The sequence below is a fragment of the Neolamprologus brichardi genome, chromosome 12 (assembly GCF_056152115.1).
Source record: "Neolamprologus brichardi isolate AB-2024 chromosome 12, ASM5615211v1, whole genome shotgun sequence".
Taxonomy (NCBI): Eukaryota; Metazoa; Chordata; class Actinopteri; order Cichliformes; family Cichlidae; genus Neolamprologus; species Neolamprologus brichardi.
Window position 1 is genome coordinate 20,015,712 of NC_142115.1, and position 22,323 is coordinate 20,038,034.

Consider the following 22,323-nt stretch of genomic DNA (forward strand, 5'->3'; position numbering starts at 1 on the left):
CGATTATAAGGCTAGAAAGCTGTCTTTCGGCACATTTATTTCTCTCCCCTGGTTCTGACCCGTTCCCGGAGGGAGCGCAGCGTGTCTTTAAGAGGCGTGTGTTCGGAGGAGGTGGAGTCGTGATCCACATTGTACAAGCAGCTGATGGGAGGGTGCTGCGTTCAGACAGGAGACAGGATCCATGGCAACAATCATGGCAGGTGGGAGCAAAAGAACATTTTTTAGTAATCATCTGTTGTTTAAATTTATTTAAGTAACATTTGGCTCTGTTTGGGAACGCGGAGAAAGTTGAGTCGTGTCAGAAAGTAAAGATGCGCTGTTTGGTTTATTTGTGTTTCAGAGGCAGAGACCCGTCAGCGGCTGCTGCGCACCGTCAAAAAGGAGGTGGGTGTTTTCAGCTCAGCAGTTATCGAGTCGGAAAAACAAACATGTTGGTTCGTATGAAGCTCTGCAGTTCAGCCTGTGCTCGAAGAGGCTTGCCAGGTGATCCCTAACAAAGACTGGCTGCCACCGTGTCCGCTGTTTCCTGGTGATGATTACAGATGTGTGCCTGTGGTGCTCATCTGTACCTCAGCCAGAAAAACACCAGAAAACAAGCTGATAGTAAGGGAGAAAAAGTAGAATACTAATAATAGTTATTAAAGTCCAGTAACAGTTTATGGTTGGTTAATATGTTAAGGTCTGTTCTCAGCATGAATGATGTAGTGCTGCACCTCACTAATTATTTGGGTGGAGAAGCAGCACGAAGAAAGCAGATTGTCTTTAGTCAGTGTTTGTTGTGTTTATGGCACAGCAAACCATCAGCCTTCTGCCAAACCATTTGGTGATTCTAGACTCAAACTGTGTGTGTGTGTGTGTGTGTGTGTGTGTATCTGTAATGAGTTTTGTGTATATGAAAGCTTCTATAAATGTCACTGACATGATAATGACTGTTTAGACTGTTACATAAAGCCTGTGTTAATGAGGCTGGTGGGATGCAAAGCTCGACCTGCAGGAGCATCTGTTTGGAGGAAGGTGTTATTTGATTAGCTAATGTTTTTATGGTTCATAGTGTTAAGCCCTTTGTTCCACAAAATGAATGCCCTAGGTTATAGAGTTTCATTAGATTATGATGAACAGTCGAGGTGATTGTGCCGCCAACACTCCCCTATACAGTCTTGAAGATAAGCAGGCACGCTACATTCAGCTCAGTAAGTATTAAACTGCAGGTGAAATTCTAAAGTCCAAGAGCCAAATGTCCTACATGTCACCAGTCATGGAGGGGAAAAGTTGAAAATAGATAGTATCTATTGGCATGTTGGCTAAACCTTTGGCTTGGTGGTGGAAGCATGATGGAAGTGAACATGTTGTGAGATGTCCAAACTGATGGGCCGTGCCTTTGCGAAGAGCCTCCTTTCATATAGATGCTCAAGGTAATCAAGAGTGGCACCATTTTTTCCCCACTTTGCTCCTTTTTTTAAAACCTGTATTAAATCTCAGCAGCTTCCTTAAAGTAATAACACCCTTTCTTTCACACATAGCAACCTTATTTAAACCAGCAGCAAGCTTCTGGGGTCGTAATTGCGTCCACCCAAACATATTTAAATTCTGCTTTGACTGGCAGGAAACTAAAACTCCCCAACAGGAAGTTGATTTATCGTAACAGAGACACGTTGAAATATTCACAGTAGAGCGATAACATTTTGACAGCTGAAATCTAAAACGAAAGCACATCCAGTGTATTGGAGATAGATGACAGGTGCATGTCTGTTAGCAGACTGCTGTGTGTTACCTTATTGTGTTTCCATTGTCCTGTAGTGGTAGTAGTAGTAGTAGCATTTTTGTTGCCCTTTGTTTGTACAGGATAGGTTTTCTCAGTGTCATCCACGCCTTTCTAATATAACCCAAACCCTCCGAGTCTTGTTGGTTTTGGTCTCTAAAAGAATATTCAGGTGAAGAGGGACAGGAACAGCTGTTTGATTGTTGCATGGAGACATTTTCAACCTTCATTCGATAAAAGTGTTTTTTTAACTTTCCTATCTAATTACATCACGCTCTACTGAGCTTTATTCCTTTAAATCGTCACATCCTGAATGTTGTGAAAGGAAGAGTGTAGAGGCGGTGGCCTGATTTGTTTTCCTCTGCTTCTCCAGTGTTTATCTGTGGAGAGCAGACCCTTCCCATGATTAAATATGCTCTCTGTGTGCATAAGGCCTCTCAAAGATTCATTCACTGGGGCTCTTTGTTAGCGTAGCAGCGACTTTATTCTCAGACAGCTTTTTAATGAAGATCAGCATTTTTAATGATGTAAGAATCTGAAAAGAAAAAAGAAGAGTGGAAAGTGTTACTTTCTTTTTTACCATATTCGATAAGGATACACACTGAGCTGATGGGCAAACAAATGACACATACAATTTACATTTTTTTAAACATTTTCATAATTAAAAAAGGATCACTGATCCTGGCAGTTTGTAAAGGAGGTCCTTTTAAAATCTTTGACATCTGAGGTTCTCTGTGCCGATGAATGTCTAAGTGCAAGTGATTTAAAAAGATATCTGAATTATTTGCAAGGAAAACTGTTAGATGTTAAACATTTCACTTTGCCCTCCAGAACATTTAGCCCACAGGCAGGACATTAGATGCAAAAAGAAGCCTCAGACAGTCTTACAGAGCCTGGTGTCAAAATGCATATATCTACAATCAGAGCAATCAGAAATGTAGCCTGTGTGGAATTTTGTCAGGAAAAGCCTTTGCTGTCCAAAAATAGCATCAAAGCTAAGCTACTGTTTTACAAAGCAGCCAAAGACCAGATCATTAGGAACGGAAACATATACACATATGTTTGTTTGGCCACAATATCAATAATGTAATGTGTTGTACTTATGTAGCGCTTTTCTAGTTTCACCCACCATTCAAACCACTTAAAGCACTTTATCTAGATCACAGCCAAAAGCCATTTAGAATCACCAGTTAACCCAACATGCTTGTTTCTGGATGGAGGGAGGAAGCCCAAGTACCCAGTACAGCAGTTATGTTTGGTTCACAACAAAAACATCTTTTAGGAGAAGGTCCTCATTCCAACTTTGATTGGAAATGGAAATGTTATAGTTTGGGTTTATTTCATGCAGCATACAGTCATTTAGTCAACTATGAGCATCAGCATCATATCACAGAGGTCTGGGTTAGTCTATCCAAAAACTGAACCTGAGCCAGAAATGGAGCTTTCAGCAGGATAAAGATTCTGATCACAATAGAAATCCACTAAGGAATGTCTCAATCAGGAGAAACTGATGGATTTAGAGGAGTCTAATAGAAGCTAAATTGAGACATCCTTCAACATTTTTCAGCTGAAGAGTGGCCAAAATCAGAGATAGTGGAAACTTATTCAGAGGTTTTTAGTTTGTTTGTTTTTTTGCTACATCTATTAAATCTACTTCTTCACTCCCTGAAAGGAAAGATCGATGTTGTTGTTGTTGTTTGTGCCATTTTCACATCAGTTTATGGTTTTTATTACTCAGTGTGGGCCGTGCCATATGGTGACTCTATGCTGTGTGTTCTCACACTCTCCTTGCCCAGCTGGTTTTGTGCCATCAGTCTGCTCAAATATACCTGGATGTGGGCCATTATCCAGAGAGCGCAGGACGTCTGTGACAGCTAAATTGCCTTCTGGCGCAAAATTGTTTTAAATGAGAAATCTTATTTGCCTCAGCTTTGATACAGAGCCCCACTCTGTCTGGCTGCATTTCGCTCTGACCGTGCTGCTCCCTCCGCCTTCTTGAAAATCACGTGTGCACGTGCACGTGCACGTGCACACAAACAGAAATACACACCTGTGTTTGCTAAAGGAGAGAAGGGGCAATAGAGAGAGGGAGAGAAACTGAAGAGCTGTGTCATTTAGTTTCCTCTTTCATTTTTTACTGTTGGGTCTTGAGTTCCTCCTGTCTATAAAACTACCAAGCTGAATTTCATAAAACTAGGTGGAGAGGTAGAGCGCGGTCAAGGGAAGAATCTAGTAAATATTTATGCACATCCGGAGTACTTTCTTTGAAATTGCTAAATGGAGCTTTGGCCTTGGCTTAATTACATTTTGAGGACAAAAAAGCAAATGAATCAAAGTGAGAACTTTTGCAGGTAGTCAAACTGAATAGATTGAGAGATTGACTGTGTTTATAGAGATTTTTCACTTTAACTGTTTGTGCAGCAAACACAGTCTGTGAATTTCATCGTGTTGTGTTGAGTGCTTGTGCGTATACTCCTGGTCTCAGGGATTTGTACAAGAACCAGTTCTTTACAGACGTTGCAAGACAGAGACTCTGACTCAGTAGTGAGCAGCTACTTGATACAAAGCAGATTATGGAGTGGCTACAGCACTAATCCAGGGCTGATGCATTCATTTTGTAGGGACAAATGCAGGGGAAACATCAGACATTATTATTGTATTAGAAACTAATATTTCTGAGATTGTTTCATTAAAAACTAGCATCTCAATTCCAAAAAAAGTTAGGATGCTGTGTAAAATGTAATGACCTGCAAATCTCATAAAACCATGTATTATTTTCAGTAGAACATAGAAGAGATATATATGTTATATTTACAAAAAAAAAAACTTTCTTACGAAGAAATATTAGCTCATTTTGACACGCGTCAAAACATTTACAGGGGCAACGAAAAGCTGGAAACGTAAGTGGTAATTGCAACTAATTAGTTTGACTGGCAGCAGGTCAGGAAGATGATTGGATATAAAAAGAGCATTTTAGAGCGGTAAAGCTTCTCAGTAGGCAGAGGTTCATGAATCTGCAAAAAGAAATTGTGGAAAACTTTCAGAACAATTTTCCTCAATGTAACATTGTGAAGACTCTTTATATCCCATCGTATACAATACATAAAATCATCAACAGATCGGAAAATCTGGAGAACTCTCTGTGTGCAAGGGACAATGATGAAAATCAATATTGGATGCACGTGATTTTCTGGCTGTCTGGCAGCACCACATTAAAAACAGAACATTTCTGTTGTGGAAGTCACTGCAGGGGCTCAGGAACACTTACAGAAATCACTATCTGTGAGCACAGTTCACCGTGCCATCCACAAATGCAGGTTACAGCTCTGTGACACAAAGAAGAAGTTGTATATAAGCATAATCCATAATAATGCTGCCATCTTCTCTGGGACAAAGCTCATAAAAACAGACTGGAACAAACTGGAAAACTGTGGTCAGAGAAGTCAAAATGTAAAAATCTTTATGGACCATCCGATTTATTTTTTTTTATTTTTTTTATTTTTTTTATTTTTTTTTTGCCTGTCCCATTTGGTTCTTTAGCCGTCAGAATTGTTGTCTGAAGACCAACAAGGATACCCAATGGATTTATTTTGCCAAATGGATCATCATGGCATTGCCGTATTGGTCCATTTGATCGACCTTTGTTTTTATTATTTATTTTATTTTATTTTCAGTTGTTACAGACGGGACAGACAGTGAGGGATAGGAAAAGGGAGAAAGAAAGAGGAAGGAAAAGAAAAACAGAAGGGGAGAGGGACAATGAGAAAGGGGGGTGTTACGGATTCAAATATTGGGAATGGATACAAGAGGAAAACCAAAATAACAACACTGGTCCGGCCGGGTCAAGTCAAACGATGATTTAATGAACACACGCGTGGGAGATGGACACCATACACAGACAGCATCAGATCTCAAAATGGTGGAGCCTTGATCAAACTCTTATAGCCTCTAGTGGCCCCCTCCTAATCATCAGAGCCTAAACATTCTTTCTCACACAGCGCCTAAGCTACAACCTTGGCTCCCTGTTTATCTGCTCCTGATGAAATGGGGCAGTATGCTCTGTTCTCTTCTAATCAGACAAATGAGACGATGACTTTCTGTGAACAGTATTTCTTATAACTCAGCAGTATAATGCATCATAAAACAATATCATTCATTTACAATAAATCAACAGTCTAATGTAATGCAAATCAGTTTACCAAATGTAATAATTATCACCTTCTTCTAGTTCAGGAGCATAATGCAAACTGAAACTACATAATAATTCACAATCTTTAATTAGGGGTCTAACATGGCATAAAATAATATCATAATCCCACAATTCCCCCTGATGAGCTCTTTAGACATAAAGAGCTCACTTACACCCTGCAATCCAGTGTTGCCAGGTTCATTTCTCCTTACTCCTCAGGCCTTTTGTCCCCCTGTTGGGTGAACCATATGTGAGATGACCTCTGTGTTTACGCAGTTCAGATGCAAGAAAAACTTTTATTACAACAACAACGGTAGGTACAGATGATACTCCCATCACTCCCCAGTTCTCCCACAGCTTTATTTCGGTGCTACCTTATACCCTCCAAACATACTCGGACTAGAACCTCTGTCCGAGGAGCTTTTAACCTTTATTTTATTGCTGTAGGCACCAGTGTCTTTCAGTCGGGTGATCCTCTGCTCTTGTTTCCTTCAACCTCAGGGGTTAGACAACCCTTCAGTCGTTGCACAGATCAGGGGATTATTCTGCCCCGATTTCAAACAATGATCTGTGTATTCTTGGATCACAGCTGTGTTCCCCAGGAAAAGGAACAGAAAGGTGTTCTCCTTATGACCAACAGCCTCTCGAACGTCGTTGGTGTGGTGTTCCTGGATTTCCGTCAACCCCTTCATGATTATTGCTGTGTTTATGGGATCCATCCTTTTGAGGTGACTTAGCTGGAGCCCAAAATGCCATGACACTTGAACCCAGTTGATGTTTCCGCAGTCACCGTATCTGTCTCTGCTGCCAAGGATCCTCGTATATCTGTGACCTCGTCTGGTGTCTGTTCTTTTCTCTGTAAGAGACAGAAAACCAAAACACCTCTCTTCCTAGCTCTAACAATCTAATGTTGCTGTCTACTGATCTTTTGGTGGTTCAGAATTGGTTTAGAACATTCAGAATGTCCCAAGGACTTATCCTAATTTAGTGTATGTGTGTGTAAGCGTGTTTGCATTTAGCCCGCTGCACTCAAGGCATTTCTTACACTTTATCAGTCCGGACTATCGCCGAACGAAGCTTATGACCTTCAAAAGACCGAGTGCCAACTCATTATAAGCACATTTGCAAGATATGTATAAAAATGATTAAAACCACTCATTCTAAAAAAGACATAAAAAACAAATTAGCCATTTCTAATTCTAACATGTGTCCATTCAATGAAGCTAGAAAATTAAAAGAAAAGGTTAGTGACCTCATATCTTAGAAAGTATCAGACTTTCTCCTATCCAGTGTCGTTGCTCCAGTCTTGTTATTCTGTGTTAGGGAATGAAATCAATTTAATTGTCATGTTAGATCTGTTCAACTCCTGGCTCCGCCCAGAGCCTGCGTCTTCACAATCGTCTACAAACAAAACCTGTATTATTATGAACTTCACTTCAACATGAACTTGTTGACTACTTTTGACACCTGTAGATAGAAGATTAACATGGGGTTATAACAATCACTGGAATACAAATGTTAATATGTCAATAGCTTCAATAAATGTTCAATGCAATGCTTGTTATATGATTCTGATGCAACAATAATGCTGATGCTAAAATAACAGTAAAACACACCCTTTTTTACTGACCACAGCAGGGGCCTCTATGTTTTGATTCAGCCATGAAGCTCACCTGATTCATCACTGAGCCCCACCGGCACTGGTATCTGACAGGGTGGTGCTGCATATTCTTCCTTTAATGTCACTATTTTCAATCTGTTAATTACAGTACTTAAACATGAAGTAGACTACGTCCACAACAAGTCAATACAGCTATAAATGTGGCCAATTATCAATCTATTACCAATCAATAACAAAAAATAGCTTTTATTTTATGCATGCTTTTAGTCAACCACTCACCCACAGGATCTCCAATCCCAGAAAATTCCTTCTCCTCATTTAATGAGTCTGTCCTCCTTCCATGCCCTGGTAACTGGTCCATCCAGAGCTGTATCATTATGAAATATACATACAACAAGCCAAACCACACCTTGGTCACACCAACCCTTTTCCGCCCTGAAGATGTCCAACGCCATCTTAGTCTGGACTGTCAAACGTGATTTTAACGCTGATTGTTCCGACAATCCATTTATAACATTTCCTGGTCAGATTAGCCAATCCCTGCACACTGGAATAAACATAATCAACATGATCAACATTTTTCCGGCGTGTTTTTTCACCATCTTATTGATTCCAACGCTCCATCCTTATGTGATTTGTTGCATTATGTTTATCTAGAACTCCACTCTGTCTCTAAATGTTTGAAGAATTTTTCATGTTTGGGGTCAAGTTTTAAGAATTTGACCATATGTGAAATTAATGGTGTTATTGTAACATGGTAGACTAGTGTGCCTGTGTTAATTCAGCTCCATATTATTGTGTGAAGTTGCACTGGGTTCGGAGTGGTTTTTTGTGCGTGTGTCACATTTTTGGTTAGCCAATGGCTGGAATGGGGTTGGACTAATTAGAGGCAGGTGTACTTGATTGCACTGATACACTGGTCTACTTATAGCCCACACTACAAACACTGCTGTGTCATTTTGTCTCTCTGTGCATGTATGTAATGTGATAATCTGATATGTTTGGGATGGATGGGTTTTGCGCTATGAATTTTATACTGAAGGTGTCATTTTGTCTCTCTGTGCAGGCCAGGGCCTATTATATGCCACAGCCTAAAGGCAGCATAGTTGCACAGGTTGGAGTGATCACTGGCTATATGCTTGCAGGGTAGTGGGTCTCCAAGGACAACTTCTACCCCTGTTAAAGGCAACATGTGGAGTGCAACTGGCCGTGTGGCATAGCTGGCTCTGGCCTTGGGACTGTGTGTTTTTATTTGATTCATGAATGGGACACTGGACTGTTTTATCTTTTATCTCTTGATATTTTTTGTCACTAAATTATCTTTTAGAATTTTATTGACTGTCATCGTTTTGCCCACAACTGAGACGGTTGGTCAGACCTAAAATCTTTCTTTGGGTGTGTTACATTATCACCCCCATCGGGGCTTACCTTTCCCACTTCTGATGATATTCTTCCCTATTCTTTGCAAGTACCCCCTTTTCGTGGCGAGAAACTGTTGGTGTGGTCAAGTGGGCGCTGTAAAAACAAAAGCTCAGGACAGAACAGTTATCAGTCATGTACTTCATACAAAATTAGCATATATTGAATTTCATATTGATCCTCTGAGTGTAATGGTACATTTTAATTTGAATTTATCAAAGCTAAACACAATAATTTTTCTTTATTTTGCTCTTGTTCTTGTGCAGCACCACATGCCCCTGTCGGTTCTATGTTACTTTTCTAAATTATTGACTATTTCAATGGAGAACCTAAATGACTTTGACCAACGTTTGTCATTACATATCTCTATTTTGAAAGTGACAGTCTATCATTCCCCTGTTGTATCAATAGAGTTTTTTCTTGCTTTTTCTATCAAAATTGATTGACTTTTTACAGTGGCCTGCTATGGTTAATAATAACACGTTCAGTCATGAGTGAAATCAAAGCTTCTCTTCACTTTAGCATTTAACATTCCCAACAATATAATGTGCTGCATTAATCGAAACACAGCTAATAAAACACAATTTTCTTGATGGAAACATCAGTAGCTCAAAATTAGCAACCAAAGGGTTAAGTCTGCAGTTCACACTCATGTGAAGCTACAGCCTCCCCCTTAGTCTCTGTCCTCCTACTCCTGCAAAAACAAAACAAAGCGAGACAAAACATCCACCCTTCTTTTACAAGCTGGGTGAATTGTTTGTAGACATGCACTAATCCTAAAGTCGGTATCGTTTTTGTCTCAGTGTCAAGTCAGTTTAAACATTTAGTCGTCAGTCCATCACAGTCCAGTCACATGCATACATTCACACACATTCATACCAGATATTGCTGATAATGGAGTCTCAAACGCAACCTATTCGAGGCTCCATCACCAGCAAGATGACGTCATCATTTTAAAGGAAAACAGTTGTTTTTTTGGACTGGATTGACTCGCTGCAATCCTTTTAGGCTCAGGACTTCTCATGTGATCAATGTCCCATATAAGTGAATTTCTCCCAAGCCCATTATAATCATGGAGAAAAATACTTTGCGACTGTTTCTAGTAATCATGTTTTATAGCGCTTTAAAGTTCAATCTCTCAGGCCTGGATTAAAGAGCTGATTTGTTAAATCAGGAACTCACAAAATACCAAAATATCACCACCGGTGGATCACTCCTCTCAAATGTTCTTATTTCAGTGCACTGTAACAAAAGCAAAGACAAACGTAACCAATAAAATACTCATATAATAACAAATACTGGGGCCCGTTGGAAACATGTCCAAGCATAAAACCATCTTTCTCTCTCTTAGAGAGAGAAAACAATCCAAACCTCACTGATAAAATCAACCTAGTGTTAAGCAAAACCCAAAATCAACAAAAACTTCACCAGAAAGTTTTTCTCCGTCCAGGGACAATATTGTGTAGGCATACAGGTACCGTAACTTCTTTTGCACTGACAAAAACGTGTTGGACTTATTTGATTCAATAGTGGACACTAGTTGCACACAAATGTTTTGCTTTGGTAAAAACTTAAACAACTGAGTTAAATCAACACAACCTTTTCATTTTCAGTTAACCTGTGCATTTTGAGTTCATATTACACGATTAAGACATGTTCAGATGGAGTAAGTTGAGCTCCTGGAATATTTTAATTCTTCACAATTCTGTCATTTTATTTCAACACTATTCAATAACTTTTATCCAAATTCTACTTGGTCCCTTAACTACTACATGTTGTCTTCATATTGCCTACGGTTCAACAAAGTCTAAATTCTGATTACCATAAAAATTGAATGGGTCTACAACAACTACCATCCTCCTATCTTTATCCTAATTGCACGAGGGCTGGGAAATAACTCTAAAGTGATAGGTTACGAGGCAGGGTGCACCCCGAACCGGTCACCAGTCTATCACCTAGAAACAAACAACCATTTACACTTACATTCACGGATAATTTAGAATCATCAATTAACCTAACTCTAACAGCTGCATGACTTTTCACTGTGGCAGGAAACCAGAATACCCAGAGAGAAACCACTGCAAACTAACCAGACTGTGGACTTGCACCCAGGACCTTCTTACTGTGGAGCAACAGCACTCACCAGCATGCCAACAATGTATGAAATACAGGGAAGCTATGATTTCCTGTTGAATTTTATACAAATCTTTAAAGCCTGAGGCAATTGTGTTAAATACATGTGGGATGCTTACATAAATCCAAGGGCTGGCCCCCTTTTCTTTCTTTTTATTTTATATTTTATTATTGTTATTATTTTTATTTTATTTTATTTTTTTATTTTTAGTGTGTTCCTCCTTCAATTAAATCTCAATCACAAAAATGTGGCGCTCCGAAATAAGGCTCACACCGTTAATTCATAATTTTCACTCTGTACCACTGCTCCTTATCAGGCAATTAAAGCAAGTAAACAATTCAATTGAGGCCTTGAGCCATAAACAGACATCACTCACAGACATTGTTTTCATAACCAAACTGCTCTAGACCCTGTCCCCTAAATCTGCACAAATGCCCTCTGGGTGACATGAAATGCATTTAACCAATTAACAATCAATGGCTTCTTGTTGTTGTAACAAATTCTGTATTTGGACGTTTGTGTGCAGCATTTTGCGTATCAGCATAGCATTTGTTAGTAAAGCATTCTTCATTGCAGCAGCGTGTGTGTATCACTCTTCATTGCACAAACATGTATGTGTGTATGTGAGTGTGTGTGTGGATCACTTCTCAATGGATTGAATCAGCATTTTGATTTGTGTGCGTGTGTGTGTGTCATTTCTCAGTCAATCAACGAGTGCATATGTGTTCATATGTGTGTTTCTCTTGCTTCTAAGTCAGTGTATGTAAATGTGTGTGTTTGTGTGTGTGTTTGTGTTCATCACTTTCCTGTTCTGGTGTTCTGGGTAAACCATGGCCTGAAGCGCGCCCTGGGGTCCTGCCCTCCCCCTTTTCAGTCCGTTTGGGTCCATTGGTGCTGCTGCCCAAAGTTCTGTCCATACTGGTTCTGACCCCAATTGAGGCAGTCCTTTTCTCCAGTGTCCTGCATCTTCTTCTTGTCCAGCTCCTCCTTAACTTGACCCTTTTTGCTTCTCTCGGTCTTTCAGGGTTTGCTCCTGGTGTTGGAGCTTCTCGTCAGGTTTGACAACCTCCTGCTCCAGCAAGCTCCGGGCTGATTTCCAGTCCTGTATCTGGGACTCTAAGCCTGACTGATGGGTTCGATTAGCAGCCAGCTCCTCCTGAGCCATGCTCAGTTTCTGCTCTGATGTCTTGAGCTCTCACTGAGGGCAGAAACCTCAGAGTCTTTTCCGTACACGTCAGATTGAAGTTTATTGATGTTTTCCTTGCTTTGCTCCACGGCCTTCTGCAGCTCTGCTGTTCGGCTCTTCTCAGAGGTCAGCTCCTGACCGAGCCCCGACACCTGTGCCTTCAGCTTATGTTCTTCTGCTGCTTTTGTCCAATCTGAGGTGCCTTCTGACCTCAGTTACTCCTCGTGTCTCTGGCACGCCCTTTTTGCTGCCCGATCCTCCGTGTTGGTCCATCACTGTCCTGCACAGTTTTAATGCAGAGTTGTTAAGGTCAGCATTCTTTTGCTTGGCCTCACTTTTCATCCGGGCTTAATAGGCGTCTCGTCACAGCTCTGTCAGCTGAAGCTGTCTGGAAATCTCCCCCGTGTAGTGAAACGGGCCTTGGATTTAACGTTCTCCGTCTCCGCTGCATGAGATCTCTTTCCTGCAGCACTGTTGACATTCTCAGGCTGTTGTTGTGGGTCCAGCTGCTGTAGCATTTGGTCAGGGTCACATCAAAGATGGTAGAAGGGAGAGCAGGAGTCCAGGTCAGCCTCGGCTTTCCGGGCCGACAAAGCAGCCTGTAATTAAGCATAAAGAGAAAAAACAAAAACAAAACAAAAACAGACGAACAGGAAAATGATGTTGTTTGAAAATAATGTTGTTTTGGCTGTGTTATTCAGAGAGGGGCCAGGCCCTGTGTCAGCCTTCTCCCCCCCCTTTTTTTTGTTTTTTCTCACTATATAATCAAGTCATAACCCACCAAGTTGACAGGACAACACAGGTACGCGTTAAAATTCTCAAGATCATGTTTAATAATTCAAAAAGGAATTTTATTTCATTCAGTAATCACTTATATTAATCAATCAGAAAAAAATGTCACAATTTGACTCTTTTAACCACTAAATTAGTTGTTTCATCACTGGTTTGTGATTTACCAGTGTCTGTCTTTTTGAAGTCAAGTTGTTGTCCTGCAACCCAGAGAGTTTATTTGTTAGTAGTGGATAGACTTTATTATTTAACAACATGTGTATGTTAAGTTTTGCTGCTTTAAGCTTGCTGAAAAATCTTCACATGTTCATGAATGTAAGCTGTTTCTTCATTGCGTGTATGTGCGTTTGTGGGTGGGATATTTTAACTTTTTTCTCAAACAAGGCATTTCTCTAATTGTGTATGTTTTTAATTTTGTTTCCCAAATTTTGATTTCCCACCTTAAATAACAGCATTCCATGTCTTCAGCCAGGAATTAGAGCTTGCTTGTGAGATTCAGGGACACATGGTGCCAAAAACAATTCAGTGAAAAACTTGCCTGAAAATTTCCAGTGATGGTAACCGATAACTGGAGGAGAAGATGTCCTTTAAGCTTCTTTTTCGGGTGGGGACAAAGTGATAGGTCAACCTGTAAAATTTTGAGCCAGAGCTTGGCATGTGTGTCATCCCAATTTTATTAATCTATCCTTTTGCTGCTGTACTCAGGTCTCCTGGTTGAGAGAAATCCACCTGTATTAAGAGACTAAAACATTCATTTACTGTTTTTCTTAAAACATCCATTTGGTTCATCTGCCTAGATTTTACTCTCTCTCTTGGTGCATAGTTCACACAGTCAGGCAGTTGCCTTTTATGGGCATGCAAGTTTCCGGTCACTTACCCCCAACAGCTGCGAAGCCGTCTCTCCCATATCAAAACTCAGCCAAACATTAAACATTCACCGTAGTCATTCAAAACTTTATTTGTAATATTATAATCAGCAAAATCAGCGTTTTAATTACAGGCATGTATCATTATTTGCAAATTATACTTATAAAACTCAATAACACGCTAAACAGGAAGTCCTCTGTGGGCTTCACAACAGCCACCTCATTTGCATGTTCACACACCGTCTAAAAATAGCTTGCAGCGCTGCAGCGCACTATCGTCACACACAGCCTCGTTTCACACTCAACTCTCTATCTTATTTTACACAGACGTCTTATATTTACACTCACTCTCAGGCCTGAAAGTTTTAGCGCCTACACAATTTTGACAAATTTAAGATAACGGGTCCAACCGAAGAAAGTCCAACTTTTTTGTAATCAATTAACCAGTATCAGCCTCTAACTGTATCTGGCCTGATCTCTAAAGTCCCTAAGTCAATTTACAGTGCCCAAAAAAGCGCAGATAAGGAGACTCTAACTCCTAGTTATTCTGGAGTGCCCCAAGCTCCACAGTGACCAACTGAACTAACCCTGTTCGCCGACAGGTCAAGGTCGCGCGTCCGCGGCCAGGAGGGAGCGTAACCTCCGGGCTATGCGCCTCCTAGTGGCCTCTAACCACCGTTCTAACAAAATTTATAATACTTTTAAACCGCCGTCAACCCTCTAAAACAAGAGTATGACTGACGCAGATGCAACGTTATGGACAATGGAGCCTCTAACTCTCAACATGGCCAACACAGATGCAATCCTTTAGACCAATGGAGCCTCTAACTCACAAAATGACCAATTCCCTATCAAACTACCTGAGCCTCTAACTCAGTATTATTTTCTTTACCTTGAGCCTCTAACTCAGTATTATTTTCCTTTACCTTGAGCCTCTAACTCAGTATTATTTTCCTTTACCTTGAGCCTCTAACTCAGTATTATTTTCCTTTTAAGCTTATTTCAAGTTTCAAAACTCATGAGATTTTTTCATCAAAATCAAAACAGGCCTTCACCAGTAATTTCAGTGAGTAGACTTTTAATTTATACAGTCCAATTTGGCACAGTTTGGATTTACATTCAACAGGTTGTGCCTCACCTTTAAATGTGCCGGCTTGCCCACTCACGTCAGACCACTGGCTCGTGCCTGCCCGTTCAACCACCTCGGACCGTCCAAACCTCCAAAACTTCCATCCCAATACCACAGGACGAGCCCCCAAAACTGTTACGGATTCAAATATTGGGAATGGATACAAGAGGAAAACCAAAATAACAACACTGGTCCGGCCGGGTCAAGTCAAACGATGATTTAATGAACACACGCGTGGGAGATGGACACCATACACAGACAGCATCAGATCTCAAAATGGTGGAGCCTTGATCAAACTCTTATAGCCTCTAGTGGCCCCCTCCTAATCATCAGAGCCTAAACATTCTTTCTCACACAGCGCCTAAGCTACAACCTTGGCTCCCTGTTTATCTGCTCCTGATGAAATGGGGCAGTATGCTCTGTTCTCTTCTAATCAGACAAATGAGACGATGACTTTCTGTGAACAGTATTTCTTATAACTCAGCAGTATAATGCATCATAAAACAATATCATTCATTTACAATAAATCAACAGTCTAATGTAATGCAAATCAGTTTACCAAATGTAATAATTATCACCTTCTTCTAGTTCAGGAGCATAATGCAAACTGAAACTACATAATAATTCACAATCTTTAATTAGGGGTCTAACATGGCATAAAATAATATCATAATCCCACAGGGGGAAAAAAACATCCGATTTATTTTCAGCTATCAGTTCAAAAGCCTGCGTCTCTGATGGTATGTGGGTGCATTAGTGCTTCTGAAATTGGCAGCTTGCATATCCGGAAAATGTACCATCAATGTTGAAAGGTGTATAAAGGTGACTTATTAAAGGAACATATGCCTCCATCCAGATGACTTTTTTTTTCCAGGGAAGGCCATCCACATTTCACCAAGACAATGCTAAACCACACATAGCAGCTGTTACAGCAGCATTGCTTCCTGCACTCCATGCAATCCTGACCTTTAACCACTTGAAGACATTTGATGCATCATGAAACGAAAAGTATAACAAAGAAGGCCCAGGACAGCTGAGCAGTTAGAATGCTATGTCATTCAAGAATGGGACAACATACATCCATCCATTTTCTTCTGTTTAGCCAATTCAGGGTCATGGGGAGGCTGGCGGCTGTCCCAACAGCTATAGGGCGAGAGGTGGTTTACATCCTGGACAGGTTGTCAGTCTGTTGCAGGGCTAACACAGAGAAACAGACAACCAGTCAACTCACATTCACACCTATGGGCATTTTTGAATCACCAGTTCACCTAACCCCATTAACTGCCTGTGTTTGGATTGTGGGAGGAGGCCAGAGTACCCGGAGAGAGACAACAATTCAAAATGAGCAAATATTATATATGAAATAGTAAAATGTCTCAGTTTAAAGATTTGATGTTTTCCATGTTCTTTTGTGAACAAAATGCCAGTTCATGACATTTGGAAATGTGCATTCTGGTTTTATTTACATTTTGCACAACATCCCAAATCTTCCTTTCTTTTTTTGAAAGTAGCCCTAGTGACACTTTTAAATCGATAGGATAGGATTACCTGGCTTTGCTGAGGTGCACTGCTGCTACACTGCTTATAATCAAACTGAACTACAGTACTTCATGCTGTTTAGTATGGCAGTTGAAGCAAATCTGCACAAACTGGACCATGTTATGTGAATGTAGGGCCCTGCTTCCTCTAAAGCTGTCCTGTCTCGACCTCGAATGATGCATCGTGTAAAATTATTTCATGTCAAGACTGAATATTGACACTGTACAATCAGCGCTTCAAAATCCCACAGCGTCCTCGTAAAGGTGCCGTCATCAGAAAGAAGTTTTAGAAAAGCCACCCTGTGGTTAGAGTACCTTGGAACTATTTTGGGCTGTGTTTTGGTTATATTGACCTTTATGGTGGCATCACATTCTCTGCCATTTTTACAGCTGATCACTCTTTTCATTCGGTATTAAGCTGTAATTCACATAATGGAATCGTGATTCAGCTGGACCTCTTTATGAGAGAACTGCAGCTCCGTGTGCCGTAGATTAACATGAATAACAGTAATTATTTTTTTTATTGTGCGCTCCCTTCATTCAGCATTAAACTTAGTGATTATGAATAATGTAGGATGGAGATTTTAATGCAAGGAGCTTTCTCTCTCCCTCTTATTTCCTTTCTCTGCTCTTGGAGGAGTTAATTGGAATACTCAAAAGATCCTTTATCACTCAGGCTGTTGCCTTCAAGCAGACTCATCGTGCTTTGCTGATGAAATGAATCATTTTTTTCTCTAAATTTTCAGTTTTTTCTTAAATCTCAGTGAGAATATATTGTTTCCTGGGTGATATTGTAGCACATATGGTTACTTTAAAAAGTAAAGTCTGGGTGGTATTTCTGCTTTATTGATGCCAGAGTAACAAGATGACGACAACACGGTGCATCTAGATATTAATAGTGGCTGTCGGAGAGCCGCATTCAGCCTCTTATTTCAGAGATGAATGAATGTTTGCGCGTCCTTTTGGCGGAAGTGATCCACTGTGAGACTCGTGACGTCTCCATAGAAACCTGTAGGTTGTCTGTGCTTAGACGTTTTACCATATAAATTCCTCAGAGGCCTGATCTGTAGCCCAGACGAGAGCGATGAGGAGGAGGAGTGTGCTTCCTCAAGTTAGCAGTCAGTTTTCTGTGTGTCAGATGCACTGAGAAAGAAAACTGGTGCATATAAAAGCCCTCTGTGTTTTAAGCGTTTGTGTGTGTTTGCGTGAACGCAGGCTTTTATATAATCATTAACAGAGCTGGTGTGCATCACAGTGACTGCCACTTTCTCTGGCGTGTCGGCAGTGTGAATCATTTCTGTTGATGCTAAAGAAAACAATGCTACTGATGCGAACAGTCCAAGTTTGAGTAATGACTGCTGTCTAATTAGTGAGTTGTTTTGTTTTTTTTTATTCCAGGCTTCTGGGTTCATTTGTCGTCCAAGTATTTAGAAAAAAAAAAAGATTTGTGGATTGAATTTGTCATCTTGCATAAACAGTGAGAGCTCAGTTGGCAGATTTTCTTAGCAGTGTTTGTGCATCTGTTACATTTTCGTGCCTGTAGTCTCCGTCTTAAAAATAGGGGTAGGAAATGCAGTGTTGCACACTATATTGCCAAAAGTATTCACTCACCCATCCAAATCATTGAATTGAGCTGTTCAAATCACTTCCATGGCCACAGGTGTATAGAATCAAACACCGAGGCATGCAGACTGCTTCTACAAATATTTGTGAAAGAATGGGACGCTCTCAGGAGGTCAGTGAATTCCAACATGGTATTGTGATAGGATGCCACCTCTGCAACAAGTCCAGTCCTCGCTACTAAATATTCCACAGTCAGCTGTTAGTGGTATTATAACAAAGTGACAGTGACTGGGAATGACAGCAACTCAGCCATGAAGTAGAAGGCCACGTAACATCACAGAGCGGGGTCAGCGGATGCTGAGGTGCATAGTGCCCAGGTGTTGCCGGCTTTCTGCAGAGTCAATCGCTACAGACCTCCAAACTTCATGTGGCCTTCAGATTAGCTCAAGAGAAGTGTGTAGAGAGCTTCATGGAATGGGTTTGCATGGCCAAGCAGCTGCATCTGAACCTTGCATCACCAAGCACAATGCAGAGTGGGATTATGGGTTGTTTTTCAGGAGTTTGGCTCTGTCCTTTAGTTCTAGTTAAAAGAACTCGTAATGTTTCAGCATACCAAGACATTTTTGGACAATTTCATGTTTGTGGGAACAGTTTTGGGGATGTTCCAACACGACTGCACATGTGCACAAAGCAAGGTCCACAAAGACATGTATAAGGGAGCTTGGTGTGGAAGAACTTGACTGGCCTGCACAGAGTCCAACCCAACAGAACACCTCTGGGATGAATTAAAGCAGAGACTACGAGTTAGGCCTTCTTGTCCAACATCAATGTTTGAGTTCACCACAGGATCTGAATAATTGCATTGTGCTTGGTCATTGTGCTTGCCTGCAGCTTCTAGAAGAATAGTCAAAAATACCCATAAACATACTCCTAAATCTTGTGGAAAGCATTTTCCAAGCAAAATATAAAGACGTGGTGGGTGACTCAAGATTTTTGCACAGTATTAAACATCACTATATAAACTTACCAGTACTGTCAAATGTCTGAGTAACTTTATTCAAGTATAACATTTAAGTACTTTTCAGTTATTATAGTTAACCTCTGACTTAAAATCAAATTTAAGTGAGAGGTTAACACTTTTTACCTCATTTGTTTGAGAACTAGATTAGCATTTTATAAATGAACAATAAACATAAACGTCAGATGCTATGCTTAGAATAAATATCAACAGTAAAGTAGCTAAAATTACTGTCATCTTGATTAACAGCAGTACTTAAATTCCTCATAGCCAGTAGTAATAGTTAGATAATGGCCAGCCTTTAAGTACTGTGTGCCTTAATATTTTAACAGCTCATGCTTGCTTAAATACAGATCTGAATGCCAAATGGATGACCTGAAGTGATTTAATTATCTCTGTTTTCTTACAGTAAATGTGAGATCAAAATACAGGTGGCATAATCCATTTATGTATAGTGAGTAAACTAGTAGTGAAATTATTAATCAATTTAATTGTGCCATAGTGGAAAATCCAATCTGAAGATAGAACTTTATCTAGTGGAAAATATTATGATCACGCTGTAAATTTCATTGCCTTACAGTTGCAGAAGTGCCACACAGAGAAAATATTTGCCCATGCCACTGAAATATAGAGTTAATGTACTGGAGAAGGAGTGTGTGTGTGTCTGTGTGTGTCTGTGTGTGTCTGTGTGTGTCCGTAAGTCAATGTCTTTGTGTGTAGTGGGTGAACCTGGCAGTGTAATATGGTCGTTATGGACAGACTCTTTTCAACAGGAAATTACAGCTATCTGTGTGGCCGTGTCCAGGGCTTGATACTTTCCATGCATATTGCAGACCAGTGCCCACACAGTAGGATGTCTCCATAGCCACCAGAGCATCTGATACATCCAATCATCTTAACTATTGGCTATACAGTTAGTGCCTTATATTATCTGACTACTTACCTTTTTTGTAGTTTTGCCTCTGTGCACCTTCACAGTGGATACAATCTTTATGTGATCAATATGCAGATTTTTAGCTTTAACAAAAATCTTAGCAGTAAATGGTTTGGAATTACAACTATTTTTACCCACAGTTCCCCACTTTCAGAAGATCAAAAGTAATTAAACAAGCTAACATCATTTTAAATACAAGGATTATTTTAATAATCGGATGAAAATCCTTTGCAGTCAAAGACTACCTGAAGTCTAGAAAGACAGGGACATCACCAAATTCTGTTTCCTCCCTTTAACTTTTATGTTATACCTTTTCTGCAACCACCTACTGCAGTTGTTGCTTGTTTGTGGGTTTTTCTGGCCTTTGGCAATCATGTTCTGTTTGACTGAAACAGGTGACTGATTTGGCCATTAAAGAATATTTTATTTCCCTTGAGAAAACCTTGGGTTGCTTTTGCAGTCTGCTTTTGGCTGCTCTTTATTTGCACTGTGCAGTGTTGTCTGTTCATTTCTGCAGCATTTGTCTGATCTGAGCAGAGGGTATAACCCTGTACACTTCTGAATTCATCTTTATAGACTGCTTCTATCAGCAGTCACATGTTCAATAAACAGTACTGACCTGCTTCGACTGGAAGACATACAGTGCGTGCCGAAGCCTCCACCATGTTTGACAGATAATGTGGTGTCAGATCATGAGCTGATTCATCCTGATTTCATCTGACCAAATATTTGTTCTGAACCGTGCAGGCTGGTTTAGAGGTTTTCTGACAAAGTCTAATCTGGCCTCCGTCTTCCTGAGTGTAACCAGTAGTTTCAGCCTGATGATGGCCTCCCTCATTTGGACCTCATATTGAGAGTTCCAGTGAACAGCTACCAATTGCAAGTTTAGTCAACCCGGGCTCATCTGTCTACTTAATGCATTGTGGAATAACGAGGCAACAGGCCTCACTTGGTCATGAAACCAGGTGTCAGACAAATGTCCAATCACTTTTCATCCATACTTCCCTTGATAACATGTATGTGTAGAACATGTTGCTATTCTTAAGCAGTTAATGCAAAGCCGAAAGTCTGCACATCAGTCTGTTGATTGATTTGTTTTGTTTTTTTAATTCTACTGTGGTGGTTCACAACTATAAAAATGTGTCATTGTCCAAAATCTTATGGCTCCAACTGTAGCTGTTGGCATGTGATCAGAGAGAGGCACAGATCCCAGTGATGACAAAACCTAAATAATAACCATTTCTGATGTCTGACCCTCTCTATCCTTATTTAAAAAACAAGTTGGGCTTTGATTCATTTGGATGTGAAAAGTAAGAAACAAGGGTCTGTGATGAACTCCCATCCCTTCCCTTTTCTCCTTCCACACCCAAATATATCTCCTTCATTTCCCAGTAGTTTGAGATGAGAGCTGGTGACTCATCCACCAACTTAACATGCATTCTTCCTTCTTCAGTGTCCCCCCCCCTCCCCCCCTTAATTTCAAACCCCAGTTCATCACTGAGCTCATTTTTATGCACAAAATTACATTTATATATATATATATATATATATATATATATATATATATATATATATATATATATATATATATATATATATATATATATAATGGTATACTTAATCGTATACCATTATATACTACATATATATATATATATATAATGGTATACTTAATGGTATACCATTATATACTACTTAATGGTAGTGAACAGATCTGAATATATATTTATCTTCCTGTGCCACCAAATTTTGCCTGTTGTGGTATATTAATGAATTAATCAGCCAACATCTGCCATGTCATTGACAGGTGAAGCAGATTATGGAAGAAGCTGTCACCAGGAAATTTGTCCACGAAGACAGCAGCCATATTGTGTCCTTTTGTGGTGAGTAATCAAACAAATCATGAAGCTTTTGCTCTCCAAGTAATTCTGCAATGCTGGAAAGGCTTAATGTCAGCTTATTTCAGTCAAGTTACTCTTTATCTTGTTTGTCTTTTGCTCTGAATGTCTAACTATACAACCTGATCTTACATTTCTCTTAAAAGTGGCCTAAAACTCATGATTAATTTCAACCATTAAAATATTATAAATTATACACAAATCATACTTGCTTATATCTCACAAGTCATTTATGGATTACAGGATAAAATTAAAAACAAAGCAATCGCAGTGATACTTC

General features: G+C 40.0%; 1 protein-coding gene across 1 annotated transcript in view; it reads left to right on the forward strand.

The window, feature by feature from the left end:
• The first annotated feature begins 111 nt into the window (after window positions 1-111).
• The window catches only part of sgsm1a (small G protein signaling modulator 1a), a 45,658-nt gene continuing 23,446 nt past the window's right edge, over window positions 112-22,323 (forward strand). The window contains exons 1-3 of the mRNA XM_006784245.2: window positions 112-200; window positions 341-384; window positions 21,953-22,028. Of these exons, the coding sequence (XP_006784308.2) occupies window positions 182-200; window positions 341-384; window positions 21,953-22,028 (139 nt within the window). The 5' untranslated portion in view covers window positions 112-181. The remainder of the gene's footprint in view (window positions 201-340; window positions 385-21,952; window positions 22,029-22,323) is intronic.